The 18,562-nt window shown below is 38.4% G+C and overlaps 2 protein-coding genes across 5 annotated transcripts; both read right to left on the minus strand.

Annotated features, from left to right (window-relative positions):
- Nucleotides 1-2,998: 2,998 nt before the first annotated feature.
- On the minus strand, nt 2,999-9,196 carry LOC112186172 (protein CROWDED NUCLEI 4). Of its 4 annotated transcripts, none has more exons than XM_024324523.2 (9): nt 8,809-9,196; nt 7,853-8,062; nt 7,514-7,767; nt 6,902-7,172; nt 6,727-6,810; nt 4,711-6,584; nt 4,283-4,586; nt 3,562-3,675; nt 2,999-3,377 (listed from the first exon to the last, which is right to left on the minus strand). In XM_024324523.2, the coding sequence occupies exons 1-8, from the start codon at nt 9,013-9,015 to the stop codon at nt 3,631-3,633; spliced, it is 3,249 nt and encodes a 1,082-aa protein (XP_024180291.1). In that variant the 5' UTR covers nt 9,016-9,196; the 3' UTR covers nt 2,999-3,377; nt 3,562-3,630. The 4 variants fall into 4 exon arrangements, with proteins under 4 accessions (XP_024180291.1, XP_024180290.1, XP_040369964.1 ...); XM_024324522.2 differs by having other exon boundaries at nt 3,461-3,675; XM_040514030.1 differs by having other exon boundaries at nt 3,562-3,678.
- A 1,778-nt stretch (nt 9,197-10,974) lies between these two features.
- LOC112188897 (lysosomal Pro-X carboxypeptidase) lies at nt 10,975-14,638 on the minus strand. The gene is made up of 10 exons (XM_024328126.2): nt 14,076-14,638; nt 13,805-13,991; nt 13,538-13,671; nt 13,334-13,446; nt 13,117-13,240; nt 12,797-12,949; nt 12,517-12,672; nt 11,746-11,825; nt 11,607-11,656; nt 10,975-11,296 (listed from the first exon to the last, which is right to left on the minus strand). Exons 1-10 carry the CDS (start codon nt 14,487-14,489, stop codon nt 11,157-11,159), a joined length of 1,551 nt encoding a protein of 516 aa, XP_024183894.1. The 5' UTR covers nt 14,490-14,638; the 3' UTR covers nt 10,975-11,156.
- Between the last annotated feature and the right edge of the window lie 3,924 nt (nt 14,639-18,562).

Genomic DNA, 18,562 nt, shown 5'->3' on the forward strand with positions numbered 1-18,562 from the left:
CTAATCTCTAAAACCAGAACCCCGATCGAAAACCTTAATCGAAACCATAACAAAACACCCAAAACCCAATCGAAATAAGAAAGCACGATTGAGATCAAACACTTACTGTAATTCGGAAGCTCATCTCCTTCGGTTTCCTCTCGTGGTCTCCAATCATCGTCCGCCATTCCGCCTTGACCATTTTGGGTTTGGGGTTGTATAAACTTTATCCAGTTCTGGGTTTCTATCCTCGATTAGGATCAATCTCTCACTTCTCTCTTCATTTTTGCTTTTCCAGTTTAGTCTTAGGGAATGGTTTTACAAATCCTCAAAATCGGGTTTAGATCTGAAATTGGAAACTGTGCTATTGTTTAATATTGTTTTAGGGTTAATTGAGTGGGAACTGATCGAGGTTTTGAGATTAATGGGGGGGGGGGGGGCGAAACGTTCTTCCGAGTTAGTTTGGTAATTCGGCCCTCAACAGTCGGATTTAATGTCTAATTTGGACGGAGGATCAAAGATTGGGCACAGAAGGCGAAAATTAGAAAGTTTAGGGGGTAAATAATTGAAATTGAGAGTCGGGGGGGGGGGGGGGGTGAAATGATGTCACCCCCAAAGTTCAGGGGGGTAAACTGAAATTAATCCTTTTTTTTTCATCTTGTTCATTTTTTTAGAAGGGCAAAGTTGGATTTAAAAACTTCCAAAAATTGTTGGAGGTCCAAATAACATTTTAGGAGGATGAATAGAACTTCCCACCAAAAAATTCCATATCATCACCTTAATCCTAATAATTTCCAGCATATCTTTCTATTAAATTCTTTTTTATTTAAAATAAAAATCAACAATTAAAATAAAAAATTTATTTTGATTTTCTGCAAACACAATGAGAATCTGAGATCAAGACACTCTGCCGAGAGGGTTTTCATTGGAAGCCTTAATTGATGGTATCTTGATAGGGAGATCATCGGATTCAATTTCACCTCACTCGTTTGCCTCATGCCACTGTTTGCAAATCATGGCGTGCTTTGAGACAACTCCAATATCCCACCAAAGAAATTCAGCCAGTGGTGCAATTTTTGTGTTTGTTTTGTTTGTATATTTAGAAGTTTGAGAATTAAGCGAGTCTTTTGATCAATCTTTTTAGTTTCGTTCTAATTAATCCCATATCCATCATCTCTTCTGAGTGGCACTATGCTAGTTAGGTGCAGGATACAATTGTGAATCAGGTTGTATAATTAACTTTCATGACTTAAACCTTTGCTTTTATTGTGTTAAGGGATTGGATCATGGTTTTGTTGCAAATCTTAGAAATGGTTGAGTTCGATCTCGAGGCTGTGATGATGATATCAAATCGATTACTGAAGCATGCCGCGTGATCATGATTTTGTTGCTTGCTACTCTTCTTCTTTTTGTTTCTTTACGCCTCTCTCTTCCTCTCTTTCTCTCTATATCTATATCTATGTATGTTTTTTTTTTTTTTTTCTAGAGCAACTACAACTAAGCTATTCAAATGATTTACAGAAAAGGGATGCATTAGTAGCGACATTACCAATGAAGTTGTTTGGTATTGTTGTAATCTTGTCTATGTTAGGCTGTTAGCCCAATATTGGGGAACTGCAAGCATGATCGGGGATAAGGAAGTTATTTTGTTTTGGTTTTTATTTTTATTTTTTTTAATTTTTTTTACCGGTTTACTTGAAAATAAAATAATTAGATATGTTGGAAATTATTCAATTGAAGGTAATCGATGATTGACAAATGCCACATCACTTGGTATTAGATTTTTGTATAACTTATTGGTGTATGTAGCACTAAAAAAAAAAAAAAAAGATTTTGGTGCAAACTCATGTACCGAAAATTGATTTTTAGAGTAGAAATTTTTTGGTTGATGGCATGCCATTTACTTTTTTAAATCTTCTATTCCAACCGCTGTTGTCGTATCACCTTTTGTGAGTCTAAAAAACATAAGGGTTCGTAAGGCCAAAAAATCTATTGTGCTTTGTGATCCTGAAGAAAGACAAGACAATGGTTTAGCTATTGTGCCTGTTGAAGAACAGATGCCGAGCAAGAGAGGTAGACACACTCCTATCCCTTCACCTCAGAAAGTGCAAAACCCCAGTTCTGATAGATGAAAACAAGGGAACAAATGGCTCAACCAAAGAAGCTCAAGATGCTTAAATTCGCCACCAAATTTACTGCAAAATCTTTAGGGCTTCAGGAAGTTCCAAGTGGGATAATGGTGTTAGTTGAAGCTGAAGCGACAAAGAAGAAAAGCGGGCATCCTTTTGGAGCCCGAAATATAAATTCCTCAAATACCAAGAATGACAAGGAAGATGTCCTCCAGTAAGTCTCACTTATTCCCAAGCTCTTCTAGCCCTACATATAAGGGCAAGGGGAAAGAGATTGAGTAATTTTGTAAGTATGTTTTGGCTTGCGTGCTAAATTTTTTCTATGTGTTACACTAAATATTTGAACCTCCTGGCGCACCATAATTGCATGCATTGGCAAAAGGAGGTTCAAGTCACAAGGTATTTTGGGTAATCTTAATTTTAAGTTTAGTTTTTTGCAAGCTCTTAATTGAGCAAGATTTGTAACAGTAAATGGTACCGGCTGTCCTTATGGATCATTTGTATGTGTCGTTCTAGCTCTTCTTCCAGAGAAAGGATCAATTTTTACCAAAAGTTCACTAAAATAACTCCTAGGAGATCAGTTTTGCAAAAGCTTCTCTAAATCGGACATTGTATATTCAACCATATCATATAATAAATTCTTCATAATTATGGAGATCGCCAAATCAGTACTAGAAAATGAACAATTCTATCTAGAAACCTAAAACGGACGACTAGAACTGGACTGGACAACTTCTAATAATTTCTACTTATTCAGATTTTAAGCTTGTCCAATCCAATTCTCATCGTTGAATCCATTAACACCACCAACTTCAGCTCGTCAGTACTAGTAGCTTACAATGAAAATTCTCATTGCCAGTAGTTGGAAGGATCAGAATTACGACCTATAGTTGTGGTTTCTCCTTATAATGATTTAATGAAGAAGATGTAATACATAACAGACGGAAAACACAAGTAATGCAACAGAACTTAACTTGAACTCTGCAACGCTGCAAGAGTAAAGTTGTCGCTATATATCAATAAGCAGACAACCCATGATCATATGCAGAGACAAGATCCTCATATTACACAAGATGCCAACACACCACTCCACTGGGTTTGCCCTAAAAGAAGCCCTTCAAAGATCATATTAGATGACCAAACAAACACAAATATCACCTAAATCACTACTTTAAGCTAAGTCAATTACATAACTACCCAATCCAGCATACAAGCCATGCGAACGGAGCCTCTTTAAATGTTGATAACTGTCAGGTACGCGATGCACACCTGAAGAAGTAGATCTAGTTAGTGAGCTTTAACTTCATATGTAGATGAATGTACCTTGGACAAAATTCAAATGTGATAATAACCTGGAAATCTATTCGACCATTCAGCAAAAAAACACATAGTACCATATGAACAGTGAAAGGAAGAATATTTTGTACTAGAACTAGAGTTCTCCCGTACTCACGTCTGACAATGCCTGCTTGCCAAATTATCTTTTCATATCTAAGCTTCTGTACACATTTTGAATATCCTCTCACACGGACTGCAAATGCTTTTCAGATATTTCTCTCTCTTCAAGCTGCATATGAATCCTTGTTTTAGATTTTCAGCCATAATAGACAGAGAAAAAAAAAGAGGTAATGAAGCGGCATTGTAATTTCTTAATTAGAAAAGGCATGCAACAAAACATGTTCAAAAATTGGTATTGAAAACACAACAACAATGTTTCACCTAAATCAAGGATATCTCCTAAAACAGGACATGAAATCAAGTTTGATCAGCATATGCCCAAAAAAATAAAGGGGTAATAGATGTTCAATATTTTGGAAAGAATATCACGAATTTGACTCCAGTAGATTAATTCAGAGCTGGGACACCATAGAATGTAATTATAGATAAAGGTAGTGCAAGATTCAAACATACAAATAATGGCACACATATATTGGGGAAAAAATTCCAGCTATGAGAATATTCCAACAGAAGGCAAATCCGATATTCAGTAGAAAATAGAAATCCCTTGACCATCAAAGCAAGGGAACCAATATCAACAGCAATAATTGACAGAAAATGAAGTCAAAAATACTATACATAAAGAACAGCAAGCATCCTGGAAGAAATTACATAATAAAGCAGGATTTAATGCTTCATATCCACATGCAAAAACTTTAAGGCAGGCGCAAGATTACCTGATGATCGTCACTAACTAGTCCAACATTCCCCAAGTCTAACTCTTGTATCATTTCCTGAGCCTTGGGGTCAGAGGTTAAGACACTATTCTGTAGATGGTGTGGTTCCACAACAGAATTGTGTGCGTCTGATTTGTTCCCGTTGGCAAAACTTTGTGTCTCAGTTCTCTCGCAAATCACTTCCGAAATTTTGATGACTTTATCTACTACTAAAACACTCTCATCTACAGTACCATCACAAATTTGATCAGATGGCAATGATTCAAGCTGCTGCTCTGGAACTTTTGTCTGGGTTGACACAGTGCTGAAACAAAATACATAATTGCAGAGTATAAAATCGGTCAAATAATTCAAGTGAATGAAATGAACTATCACTATGATACCAGCATCAGCAAGAGTTTAAAGTTCAAGATGACAAGAGTTTTTACCAGTGGGTAATGGCACGTTCCGATGAATCTACAGTGTCAACTTCTTGCCTCCTTTTCTTAATATTCTGCCTAGTCTCAAGTACTGGATCAAAACAGTCATTGGAAAAAGATTTTTCAACTCTTCTTTTCCTTCCTCCCGGGACAACTTTTTTAGAAATTATGGGGGCACACCTTTCACCGGCAGATTCAGAGTCATGTGTGGATTCATAATCAGAATTATTTGTTGCTTTTACATTCTCACCAACAGGCACTTCAACTATCACCTTTGGCTCGCCAAAAGCATTCTGCCTCTTGCTGAAACTTCTGGATGAATGACCATTTCCCATGTACCTATGCCCATCATATTTACTTGATGTCTCCATCTGTTCAGTTACCTTCAAGCCTGCTTCTTTTCGAGAGATCACAGGACTTTCTTCATATTTCAATTGTTGCTTCTCGGGAGACTGTTTGAAAACCAATTCAGTGCAGCGTTTTAACCAAGTGAAACGGGCAGAACTAGGAGGAGAAAGGACTGCCTTTAGCATAGATGGGTTGCTAGAGTCGGCAACATTTACTTTATCCTGTGAATTAGGATCAGCTTCTTGTATTGATGTTGCCTGCTTCAAATATCTTGTAGAAGTTTCTGGATTGCTGGGCACGGAATCAGATCGTTGCATCTCAGCATCTAAAGCAGCTTTCAAACTCTCCAATTCCTTTAAGTGTTCAATTTGACAATGAATCTCTTCACTATCTGCATGCAATAATTCCCGCTGCTTCTTCAGCTTCTCCCTCTGAATCTTTAGTTCCTCAATCAAATTATTTAGCTCAGCCCATTCCTGATTCCTTCGCTCACGATCCACATTTATCTCCACTCTCTCAGTTTCAAGTCTTTTCCGTTCTAAAGAAACCTCCTCCATCTCTTTTGCAGCTTTTTCATTGAGAGAACTAATATACTCAAGTTGATTTTTCTTTTCTTGCTCAAACACCATCTCCTTTTCCTTCAAAGAACATTCTAACTCCTCATGTTTTTTATCAATACAGTTCTCCAACTCCCTCCTCCTCGTATCAATTTCCAGCAAGAAATCAGCACGTTCTTGCTGCATCTTGCTGAATAACTCAGACCGCTCACGGGTCATCTTATTCATGAAGTCTTGCCGCTCAACAACAAGTAATTCAGCATCACGTTTGAACTGATCCCACATTTCATCCTTCTCCTGCTTTAATTTATCATGCTCTTCTTTGATAAACTTAGAGAATGCCAACCTCTCCTCTGCTACACACTCTGCTTCCTTCCGCAGCATTTCCCTCTTGTCATCAAGCGATTCCCACTCAGATTCAAACTTGGCCTTCTCCACAGCCAATTTTTCTGCCTCAGCCATCAGCTCTTGCTTTTGAGCCCTGACCAAATCTACCTCCTCCTTAAGTTTCATTTCTAGATCTGAAAGCTCACTTGTTTCAGTTTTCAAAACCTCAAACTCCTGCCTGGAACATTCAAGTTGTTTCTTTTTCTCTTCAAGTGAATCTAGGGAGTTTTGCAGCTCTAGCTTCAATTTGATATTTTCTTCTTTTTCTTTTTGCAAAAGAAGGTTATTCTGCTCAAGCTCCTTCTCAGCAGCTCTCAAACTTTTTTCCTTCTCATCAACAAGATTTGACCTCTCTGACACATCTTTTTCCCTCTCCACCAATGACCTCATCTGAACTTCCAAGTCATATTCCTTTTCACACAGTAGGTCCTCTCGATGATTGAGATCCACCTCCCTTAACTCCCAAGCCCGTCTCTTGGTTTCAATTTCAGCTTCAACCAGCTTGCACTTCACCTCCAGCTCTGCATCAAATTCAGACTTCTTCTTTCTCAAACCAACTTCGTGAATGGCAACAGCTTTCTTAATCTCATCCTGCATAATCCCCCATAAATGAATAATGAGGATGACAGAAAGTTGAACATATACTTGTTGCAGCCGAACAGAAGTAGAAGAAAATAAATCACAATACAGCTAAAGCTAATGTTAAAGTGATGACAAAATTAAATATACTCACATATTCCTTGCTGGCCAGTTTTTCCTGAAAAACAAGAAGCTCTTGTTCTTTTTTGTTCAACAAAGCCTCTCTTCTAGTTAAAGCCTGCAAACACACAACAACCAAAACACATTGATAAAGCCTTCAACAAGCCACATAAGAAGCATCCAGATGTAAAAAGGTGTAAAACATTAACCTCCTCTCTATTAACAAGGGAAGTCTCGGTCAGCTCCACATTAAATTTCTGATCATTTAGGGCTTTACGCTCCTCCTCAATATTCAGTTTCAGGTCTTCCAACTCTTTTTCAAGTCGATTCAGGTCCTGAGATCGACCAAATATAATATCCTCCCTCTGGTTAAGAAGAGCTTGCGCATCGAGTAATCTATCCTGTTCTTGCTGGAGGGATTTCTGCCTTTCATTTAAAGATTTTCTCTCAAGGCTCATCTCCTTCTCTTTTTCATCACAACTACAATTTGAAAGAAAAAAGAAAGGTAAGAAAATCGGCAAATTTTGCATCAGCTTTGGGCTGTTTTTACCCAATGAATTACCATTTCAAGTCTAGAAACACAGTATTAGGGCATAGTTTGGAAAAAGGTCAAGGACAGACAAATATGTTGTACAAATATATGCAACAAGGGCCCCGGTACCACTGCCATGGCTTATACTGTGTCAAAACTGAAGACTATGCCATCAAAAAGAGCTCAACAGGATTTTCATTTTCCTCTAACCCATAGCCTTAGGTGAAGCTGAGATTTGGTCCAAAAGGAAAGAAAACAAAAGCTGAGGAAAAATAACTAGAACACATACTCAGTCTTGAAAGATAGAATGTTCCTCCTAAGATCATCTTCACGAGCTTCAACTTCTACCATCTTTCTTTCAGCAACACGGTGATAACGAGAAGCTTCTGCTTGCAAAGATTCTGCAAGGAGTAGCTTTCCCTCAGCTTCAGTGAATTTCTTCTGAGCATCCTCCAAAATATTACGCGCTTCAGCCAACTTACACTGAGCTGCAACCTTTGTTTCAGCAGATTCTGCACGCATCTCGTGCATTGACTTCTCAATCTGCACAAAACCCAAACAAATATTGATATGATCACATACAAGGATATGGGTATTTAGAAGAAAGAGTTTCAATTGATCATCTTACACTTGCTATACATTCTTCCTTGACTCCTAGTGCCTTCTTTAGTCTCTCCTCCCGCTTCCTTGCTTCAGCCAAAGCAGATGCATGTGCAGCTTGATCACGGTTATATCTAAGTTCGGCCGTCTCAGAAGAGGCTTTAAGTTGCTCATACTCGGAATCCAACCTCTTCTTTTCCATTATGAGAAGACCCATGTGGTGTTGGTGGTCGAAAATCTAAATTCAAGCTAAACTGGTTAGCAAAGTAATTGAACACCTTCATAGAAAATTATGAATTGCAATTCCAATCCGTTCCACTAAAAGATGACACTTTAGCTATATGAGTGAACAATTAAGAAAATCATCATTGTTGAGGTTAAATTACACAAGAAAAAGGAGCATAAGATAAGAGAATATACAAATGGTTGCAGTTTTGTCGATTGCATATTAGTATGTAGATTCAAAGAAACAGGAAATCTTTCCACTTGCTATGATGGCTTCTGTAAAGCATGACGAAACAGATGAAACTTATAACGATGGAACCCATGCTCTTATGCTGTTTCTTATTCAGGATAAAACAAAACTAATTTCTTATTCAGTATCAAACAAAACTCATTACACACACATGTAACTGAATATCCAAGCCACGCACTTATGCCCTTTCTCATTTCGGAACAATCAAACCTCATTACATAGTAAAAAAAGATTTCTTCACTATTCCATTCTTCTTTCTCCAAACCCCAAACTTAAACCCCTGCCTATCAGATACCCAAGCACAACAAGAAACCTATACATATTTAACCAGAAAAATTCCATACAATTATTTTACACCTACTGGTCACTGTCAACACTCAAATTCGAATTGCATTGTTTTTCAAGAAATTAATTAAATTCCCAACTTCACAGCAATAAATTAAACCTAAAAGTAAAACAAAAAAAAGCAAAAGGTAAAATTCAAAATTACAGGGCAGAAAAACTGTTACCTCAGCTTCAAGCTTAGCAATATAAGCAATGAGCGCAGCCTTGTCCCTCCGCTTAATCGACTCCTCATCAAACCCAGCCTCCTTAAGCCGCTTCCAGATCGCTTCGTCACTCACCGGACTCTGCAAGATTCTCGACCCCGGCGTTATCGACAGACCTCTACCGGAACCTGGCGTCCTCGCGAAAACTTCCGATCGCGGACTCGCCATTACGACGTCGGATCGGCGCAACTCCACCGCGAAACCCTAGATTCCTTCTCCTTTAGCAAATTCCCAGTACTGATCGATAATACTAGCGCTTTTTCTTTCTGGCTTTTTCGTGTCTCTCCAGTCTGCTTTTCGCTTCTTTGAGTCGTGTTTGGCTCTACTCTGCTTGGACTGAGTTGGGCGAGTTTGGTGTTATTCAGGGGCAAAGGGGACTCGACGACGTCGTTCAGGTGAAGTTTGGGTAATTTTTATTTTTATTTTTTAAAAGTAATTAGGCCGCCTTTTATCTGCGGCATAAAATTGATGAGATTGTGACCTTACCAGGGGATCCCACTCTCTATTGTAGCTTGTAGTGGAAGCAGCACGTCATCTATATCTGGCTACAGGTGTCACATCTCACCGGTCGGCGGGGATTTGGGTCGGGTTTTAGGCTGGCCCAATAAGTGCGTTAGGGTTGGGCCTTACCCCATTTTCTTTAAAACCAGAAAATGTCTACACATTCAGAATGTAATGGAGAGTTTTTTTTTTTTTTTTTTTTTGAGAGAGAGAGACGAAGGCATTTTATTACTCAATGAGAAGAAGTGTTACAATAGGAAGCAACAAGGCTTCCCATAGTGGAAGGTACATGACCCTTCCAATTAGCAGACACATTAGAATACAAAGCAAGCTTTGCAAGCTTGTGTGCATCCAAATTGGACTCTCTGTAGACATGTTGAAAAAAAGAGCTAGGAATAGAGGCTAAGTGGACCACAATGTCATCAATTACCCTCCCAATAATGGAGTGATCTTCCTCTTCAACCTTCAAAGAATTAACCAAATGCAGACAATCACTTTCAAAGATAATAGGTGCTTGTTTGAACTCCACAGCCCAAGCACATGCAGCCCTCCCAGCTAAAGCCTCTACTACGATAGGAGCACTAACTGATGAGACTCGGCAACAAGTTCCGCCAACAATCAGGCCTTCAGAGTCACGTACCGCAACAACTATCCCTCCCATGTTAGTACTGCTGTCAAAAGCTCCATCTAAATTTGCCTTCAGTCACCCTGCAGGAGGAGGGTACCAAGGAGTTCAAACTCGTTTAGTGTTGGAACTCTTATCCGGACGAAGAGAAGTAAACAAGGAGAAACCAGAAGCTGCTTGGAAGAAGAGCTGATCCACCTCGAGGATCTTACTATTCCAAACTCTTTGATTCCTCTCTTTCCATACTGCCCATAATAGATACAAAAGAAAATCAAATAACTCAGAAGAGAGACTTTGCATACAATGAGATAACCAATCCAAGATAGAAGTTTGATTAGCACTCCTGGAAGATATCACCGAACTTAAGCCTGGAACCTTCCGTAACACATCATACACAAAAGAACAATCTCTACTAATATGATGAATAGATTCATCTCCATCATTGCAGAAAACACAACCATCATTAACCCAAATTCTCTTGGTTCGAAGTTGAGCTACTGTAGGAAGAATAGAAGCACATACCTTCCACATGATATTGAAAAAGCTATTTTCTTTTATATATGTTTTTTTATTGTTTTATTTTACTTTTTACATTTTTATCCATGATCTTAAAATGTGATCCATGATATTTTAATATTTAAGGGTTATACAGATAAAAAATATCAATTTTGGCTAACAGCATCTCTTCTCTTAATAATAGTATAGATTAATGACTTTTTTTTTATACAATAAAGAAGAGTTATATCATAAAATCACGAGGACAATTCTCTCCCAACTGATTTTAAAATGAATGCTGAGAACACATAAATTGAGAAACTGCTCAAGTTTACTATACTCTTCTATATTCCCCACCTTTTTTCTTGTTGAATACAAGACAATAATACGTTTAATATGATTTTACAAGACTATAACCCAATTTTGGAACTTAGCTTAAATCGTAAGTAGCTGTGACTTTCAGTATTTGAAAGCTACTTTTTACCAACTTTTGTAACTTAATAGTGTAACTATTGAAATAAGCTGCTTTATTAAATTTTACACATCATAAGCGATGACAAACTGGGCCTAACTCTATTGCCATGAAAGGTATTTACAACATTGTCCTGCTTCATGTTTGATGCATACTTAGGTTCAGTGTAGCAAGAAAAACGGATAAAAAGAAGAATGAGAATTTACATTTATACAACTACATGTCAAAAGCTGCTTTCTTTTCTTGATAGAAATGATCTAACCAGCCTTGTATCAGCTTAATCTCACTTTCCCTTTGCTCAACCAACCATTCAGGATCCCCTTTAGTTGAAAATCGCAAGTCTATGTGATGAGCACCTGATAAACAACAAAAATAAGCAATGAACAATTTTCAGCACAAAAATACTGGCTAAGGTGTAGCTAGGTGCTCTAAGCTACTAATGGCTCTATCTAGTGAGAACAGTTCAGCAAATATTGCTGATCTACAATCATCTGAATTTAACAGCAAAACCTAAGAGTTTGAATGAATTGATTGAATTCTAATGAATTAATTTGCAAGACACGGTAGGTCCAATGAGTTGTGCCACTGAAGAAAGCAAGTGCATCTAGAAAAATGGTTTCTTTTGACATATGACTTGTAAAGACAACTGTCAATAGTAGAAGATACCTTCTTCAGTAACGAGAGCAACGATAGATTCAGATACATTCTGGAGAACACTGCAATTGATATTATTCACAGCCATTAGGAGTCAGATAATGAACACTGCCTACACTTGTTATTGGACCAGATAAATAAAACAGTTTACCTGCCACCACTCCATGGATCCAATAAGCCATTGGAGAAGATTATGTTACTTCCGACGTTTTTCAAAGTGGCCTTAATATCCTTCAAGTTTAACAGCCAATAACATCAGCGTATAATCAAATCAAGAAGGAAAGAAAAACCATGTTATGATTATCTCAGCACTATTGAAAAGGGGAAATAGTTACATCTACAGGAACAACCCACACTGTTCAGACAGCAGATAAGCACTTCTGCAAAGCATAAATATCATAGACTACCTCTAAAGGTAAAATTCCTGGAAGTTCAACAACTACCAAGTATTAACTGTGACTTTTTACAGTCAATATTTTAGAAGTGTAATTAAGGTGAAAATAACCATATAAAAAAATTAATGTGAAAATAACTAGCTTAAAACAATAGCAGGTTGTAAATTAATGCTTCCTCCCGTACAGTAATCAACCAGAGTTACTACACTGTTGATTAAAGATTCAAAATATATTGCAAGACTAGTACATAGCAGAAACTCAGAAAATTATTCCAAAAAGAATAATTATCCTTTATGGCTCCTTGTTTTCCATGGACATCTGATTTCAAAAAATGGGGTACCAAGATAATTAGATGATGCAGGAGTAACACATGTAAGACATTTACCAAACACTGGGGGAGAGAAAGACAAGATCATCATGCACTGAACCAGTATGGCATAGATGATGAGTATTCATTATTGAAATGGTAACAATAGGAATGCACCATTTAGTAGAAAAGACAAAGAATTACTGCATCACTTTCTTACATGTCCACCAAACTCTGTTGTTATCCATGTAGGCCTTGGTTTCACATTGAACTGCTTCCAGCACCACTCTTGAAAAGAGGAGAAATTATAATCATATGTTTGAAACATGCTTCTATCCCGGCTACTAGACATTGGCATAACCATTTCTGTGCAAGCCTGTAGGAAAGAAAAGATGGTTTTATGAATGACGATCAAGACCTTCTACAAAGGAAAATTTTAGTTATCAGGACTGTCATTCTTTGGTTTGAAAAGATGTTATATTACAGTACTGCAATTAGACCTGCCAATTCCAACCATCTGTGCCGACATCAGATTCATCTTCCAGCTCAAAGCAGTCAGCTTTTCCACTGTAATTGTGATATACACTTATGCCTTCAAATATGCGCTCCAACGTGCTAGTCCCATCAGGACAACCATCAATCTTTCTGCAAACCTACCACAAGAGTAACTACTTTGATTTGCAACAGAAGTACAAACTGTAGAAGCATATCCTACTAGACTGAGAATCCAGATACATGAAAGAAACAGCAGACGCAAAATGGAAGACAAAAGAGAAACAAGAGTTCGTAAGGTTATTAGACACATGCTAGACCAACAAACCTCTCTAATTGGGTGTCCGGGCAAAGGCATCATAAATTCCGACCCATATGGGTAGTTCACCATCGCCAAATAACTATAGGCAGACTCCAACCAATCTACAAGATCTTCTGTCCTCTTTAATTCTCTGTCAAACGGCTTTAATCAGCTGAAAGCCAGTGGCTAATGGAGAAAAATTGAAGTACAAATTGAAATGCAGCATATGGTATATCTTCCTTACCCACATAAATGGAAGGTTTTTGTCAGCTGGTGCAGCCCATTTTGTTTCTGACCCTCGGTCATTAATGCATCCCATGACTCTTTTATAGTGTTAAAGCAGCTGCTACTTTCACGCTGCAGATACCAAATGCAGGTGACAATATCATCCCATAATTCCAACACAAAAACACGAAAAAACAAGACAGGGTAAACACAGCTAAGATACCCTGAAATCACTGGAGACAATGTCATAAAACGTCTCTGTCGGCACAATATCTTCGAACTGAAGAATTGGCGCCGAAGAAGCAAGTGCACCGATAGCAATATGGGGATACTTGAGCCTCATCCACGCTGCCAACACTGTTTTCAAAATCAAAATCACAAAAACAAAATATCAACCAAACCGATCATTAGCTGTTCAATGCAGTAAACCAACCAAACACCATCACAAAACCCAAACTTGTAACAAACTAGAGCACTAAAATGTACATACTTCCGCCATACGAACCGCCAAACAGCAACACAGGGCAGCCTTCGGCCGACCAATCTCGCTTCAGCTCCGTGATCAACACAGCAAAATCGGCCAGCGCTTGCTCGGCCGTAAGAAACGACAGCGTAGTGGCATTCTTGTACGCCTCTTCTTCACTCCCGTACGGCATTGACTCTCCATAGTAACGATGCTGCCATTTTCAACACCCAAATCAAAGTTCCACACTTTTTCTTATTCCTTTTTAAGTTTCTCGACAACTAAAACAGAGACTTACTTCGGGGAAGAGGACCATGGCGCCAAAACGCGGCGCGAGTTCCCAGACGAAGCCGGTGTTTTCGGCGAACCATACGATGTCGCCTTCGTTGCCGCAGTAGAGAAAGATTGGGCCCTGGCGTAGTGGGCCGACCCAGTGCTCGGCGTTGACGAGGTAGCGCTGTTGGAATTTCGGGGTTTCAGAGAAGCTGAAGTGGTCGAGATTCTGGGAGAAGTATCGGGTTTCGTATTGGATCAGTTTTTTCTGCTGCTGACGTCGTTCCAGTGGTGACGGAGAATTGGGCGGTGAAGAACGCGAGAACTTTCCGAGGAAGCGTGGGGGACGGTTGGATGCAAGTGATGGTAGAGATGAAGTGATGATGATGGAGATGATGAGATGGATAAGAGAAAGATGGGAGTATTTGGGTTTTGCCATGTTTGAGATTCTGAGGAACTGAACTGGAGTCTGGGAGGTGTTTCCGGTTGGGAAGAAGGTCAGCTGAGGATGGAGTTTGATAAGATCATTTACTGTTCATTCCTGACTTTCCTTGCTTTTGGTCCATTATCTTATTAGCTTTAACTCTTGAGCTGGACACGTTTTGGTTCTAGTTGACAGTTGGTTCAGATTATAACATTTTTGTAAAGACTATATATATGTTATTGTGGGAACCCTGTCCTGATTATGTAGGTACAATTCTTGTACATATCGTATTGGCATTCTCATACAAAACTATGACAAAGCCCTTTACTGATCTCGGAGAGCCACAGGTAATTGCATCTGCATATGCATGGGATTGCAACGTGTGTTGCAATCCCCGAGTCAGCTGTCAGTTTTATGTGGAGTCCGATTTTGGAAAGTAGGTTTTAGGTTTTATGTATTTATGTCTATAAAAGATTTTTCTGAGTATTAAAATCGTGGTATTGATGCCCTAGGGTTTTTAGGACTTGTCTTCCTAATTGATTTCCCTTAAGATTTATTGGAGTTCATATATGGGAAGTTTCTTTCCAAATTAATTGGGAATTAGGGTAGAATCTTTGCATCATCTTTGAGTAGTTGCCGCAGGTCTATTATATGAGCAGAAAATATACACGGTCTGTACACACATCTATAGAGGCAAGAATTTTGATAGAGTCTTGCATGTTTGTTTGAGTTTGTGTCTTCACAAAGAGTCAAAACACTTGGTCCATGTATAAGTGTTTGTGATCATAGTTTCATATGCATAATACTCTCTCGAGATCAGTAGGGAGACGGTGAAGAAAGAAGAACAAGATTTGAAGATCGTTCAAGTGAAGGAGTTCTAGAAGGAAGACAAACTTTGTATTAGATTTTGTGTGAATCTTATAGCCGAGCTAGTGCTATTCAAAGTTTGTAAAAGAACATATCCTTTTCAATATGATGATCTTTATTTTGGGTTCTCAAGAGTAAGAGCCCCGCAGTGTTTTTAATCTCATACTTGAGGTTTTCACTGCGTAACCAAAATCTGGTGTTTGGTTCGTTATTTCTGATATCTGCCCAGTAAGGATTGATCAGTGCACTGCAATCCCCGTTTTCCAGAAAATCATATTCTGTCCTTGTATTTTCACTTGGCATCAGAGCAGGTTCTAAAGCTTTTTTAGTTGATCCGTAGTCAAGGATGGAACGTGAATATAACAGAGCCTCTAGTTCTATAAATTGCCCGCCTTTGTTTGATGGTGAAGACTATTCACAATGGAAAATTATGATGAGGGCTTTTCTCTACTCTCAAGATGAAAACATGTGGAATATAGTTGAGAATGGATGGGAACACCCAACCAAGGCCGAAGAATCAAAGAAAGTAGAAGGGTCCTCTGCAAGGGTTCTCAAACCTAGGAAGGAATGGACAGAAGAAGAAGTTCGTGATAGAACTTGTGACTTTAAGGCAAGGAATTCACTATTCACAGCTTTGTCCAAGAAAGAGAGGATGAGAATTAGCCACTGTGACACAGCCAAACAAGCTTGGGATCTACTTCAGGTTACTTATGAGGGAAACAAGAAGGTTAGAGGTCAGAAGCTTCAAAGACTCGTATTGGAATTTGAGAATATGACCATGGGGGAAGATGAATCAATTGATGATTTTCATGCTCGACTTCTCAATGTGACAAACCAATGCTGTAGCCTTGATGATCCATTTGAGGAGCATCGAATAGTCAAGAAATTTCTCAGAGCTCTTCCTTCAAAATTTCAAGCCAAGCAAATTGCAATAGAGGAGACTCAAGACCTGGACACCTATTCTCTTGACGAACTTATAGGTAATCTCAAAACCTTTGAGATGAGGATCAAGCCCGAGAAAAAGGTAAAAAATATTGCTTTCTCTTCTATTAAAAAGAAAGATGTTGTTGATGATTATGTGGATTTATCGTTGTTGACAAAAGAGTTCAAAAATTTTCTGAAAAATAAAAAATCTTTTGGAAACTCTTCGAAAATTTTGCCTAACAAACCTAAATGCTTTGAGTGTGGTGGAATTGGTCACCTTGCTGCCGATTGTGGCAATAAAAGGTATAATTTGCGTGGAAACAAGGCTCTAAAATCTACTTGGAGTGATAGTGATGAAAGCTCTCAATCAGATGGTGAAGAGGTAAATCTTGCTCTTACTTCCTCTCTTAATATTGATGTTTCTGATAATTCTGACTTAGAAGATGATACCCTTGATGAGGAAACAAATGTCAAGTGTAAGCAATTATATCAAGCTTCGAAAATTGTTCTTCGAAAAAATTATACACTTGAAAAAGAAGTTGATTCTTTAAGAGAAGAAAAAGAGAAAATTGAGCTACAATTTGAAACTTCTCTAAAAGAATGGAACGTTGAGCGTACTAACCTTGTTGATAAGATAAAAGTTTTGCAGGATGAGGTTAAGTCTGAAGTTGGGGACAAGGAACATGGTGATCTCATTAATAAAATTAATGTTTTGCAGGTTGAAGTCAAGGCTCAATCCACTTTAAATGTTTCACTAACCCTTGAAAATGAGAAATTGCAGGATGAGTTGCTTAAAGTCAAGGAAAGCTTCAACAAGTTCTCCATAGGGTCTGAAAAGGTCTCCAAGATGATAGGATTTGGTATAACTCACGGCAACAAAGAAGGGTTAGGGTTTGAAGGTGAGTCATGCAAGCCTTTGACCTTTGTAAAAGGTGTGGAAGGTGAAAATTCGCTGGGTCTATCACATGCTTCAGAAGACATTGATTCTGGTCCCAAATTGCCCAAAAGACTAGAACGTAAATTGGACCTTCAAACCTATAAAAAGGTTGCTCAGGTAAGTCCTGACAAACTTTGTCAGCCCAGGTATACTCACAACTCCAAAAACTTTGTTCCTACTTGTCATTATTGTGGAAAATTAGGACACATACGTCCTAGGTGCAATATGCTTCGCAGGGTTACTCAAAATAAGAGGAAAACGATGGGTATTAACTCACATGCCTCGCTGCAAGCTGAGTTGAAAGAGGGTCTGAATCTGATCACCAGGATTGCAAAGCTGGCTTCAATCCCCGTGGATCTGGAAACAAAAACGAAGCAGAAGCAAATCTGGATTAAAAAAGGTTCAAACAATCGTTTTTCTACTCATATGGATAATCTTGATAATATGCTTGAGCGTGCTTGTGTTCCTACTGATCACAAATTGGCTAATTCGTTTACTAGGCCTTTAGACATATCTCAATTTGAATCACTTAGAAGCACCGTTGGTGGATGCTCTAAGTATTGATACTCTCACTTCATTTGATCCATTTTGCATGTATTCATGATGTATGTCTTCATGATAGTATAGGTGCATTTTCTTTAAGTTTCTGCATTGTTAGGTTCAGTTTCTGGAAATGTAGGATTGAAAAATAGTGGGTTGTATTCCCGAGTGTCTGACAGATTATTTTGAACTTAGATTGACAAGGGCCATACTCTTTTCCTTAAATGTGTGTGCAATAAGGTGCCTAGCACGTGTTGAACTTGTACTTACGTCACTTTGTAATTGTGAGCTTGAACAACATATTCTCTACACCTTGAATCCTCACATGCACACATACTCTAAGTGGTGGTGAGTCTTAATTGATGGTTGGCTTGTTCTCATTGCTCATGTACGAAATTACTCTTGTTGGTTGCTCCTTGTTATATAACAAAAAAAAAAAAAATGTAGTTGGTTAATGGAGCATGGCCAGGCTATTCCCAAAGTAAACAGGCTTCGGTCGTGACGAACGATATGAGGATTGGGAAGAAACGGGAATGGTTTGGTCACCCCGGTGGATTGTGAAACTATTTACTTAAGTAGATGTGCTATTTGGGATGTCCTTGTTACATCTAGTACCCTAAAGTCATCTGACTTGGGAGTTGCTAGCATAATACTTGTTACATGGGTCTAGTCCTCTTGAGCAAAAATGTTACTTTGTGTGAAAGGCCAAAAGAAAAATTCAAAATCATGCCCACACGGTGTTATAAGGGGGGAATAAAGTTTATGTGCTTAAATGTGTTTCGTATGTGAGCCTTGCTTTTCAGGTTTCCACAAATATTAC

This window comes from Rosa chinensis, chromosome 2 (assembly GCF_002994745.2).
Source record: "Rosa chinensis cultivar Old Blush chromosome 2, RchiOBHm-V2, whole genome shotgun sequence".
Classification (NCBI taxonomy): domain Eukaryota; kingdom Viridiplantae; phylum Streptophyta; class Magnoliopsida; order Rosales; family Rosaceae; genus Rosa; species Rosa chinensis.

Bases quoted from the DNA above. Each gene is read 5' to 3' on its own strand.
- LOC112186172 (XM_040514030.1), bottom strand. From the start codon at position 9,015: ATGGCGAGTCCGCGATCGGAAGTTTTCGCGAGGACGCCAGGTTCCGGT. The intron at 7,768-7,852 runs GTAAGATGATCA...GGTTTTGTGCAG, and splicing joins AGGAAGAATGTATAGCAAGT to ATTGAGAAGTCAATGCACGA. The intron at 4,587-4,710 runs GTAAAAACTCTT...ATTTTGTTTCAG, and splicing joins GAACGTGCCATTACCCACTG to CACTGTGTCAACCCAGACAA.
- LOC112188897 (XM_024328126.2), bottom strand. From the start codon at position 14,489: ATGGCAAAACCCAAATACTCCCATCTTTCTCTTATCCATCTCATCATC. The intron at 13,241-13,333 runs GTAAGGAAGATA...GCCGTTTGACAG, and splicing joins AAAACCTTCCATTTATGTGG to AGAATTAAAGAGGACAGAAG. The intron at 11,297-11,606 runs GTATCTTCTACT...GTTGTTTATCAG, and splicing joins TGCTCTCGTTACTGAAGAAG to GTGCTCATCACATAGACTTG.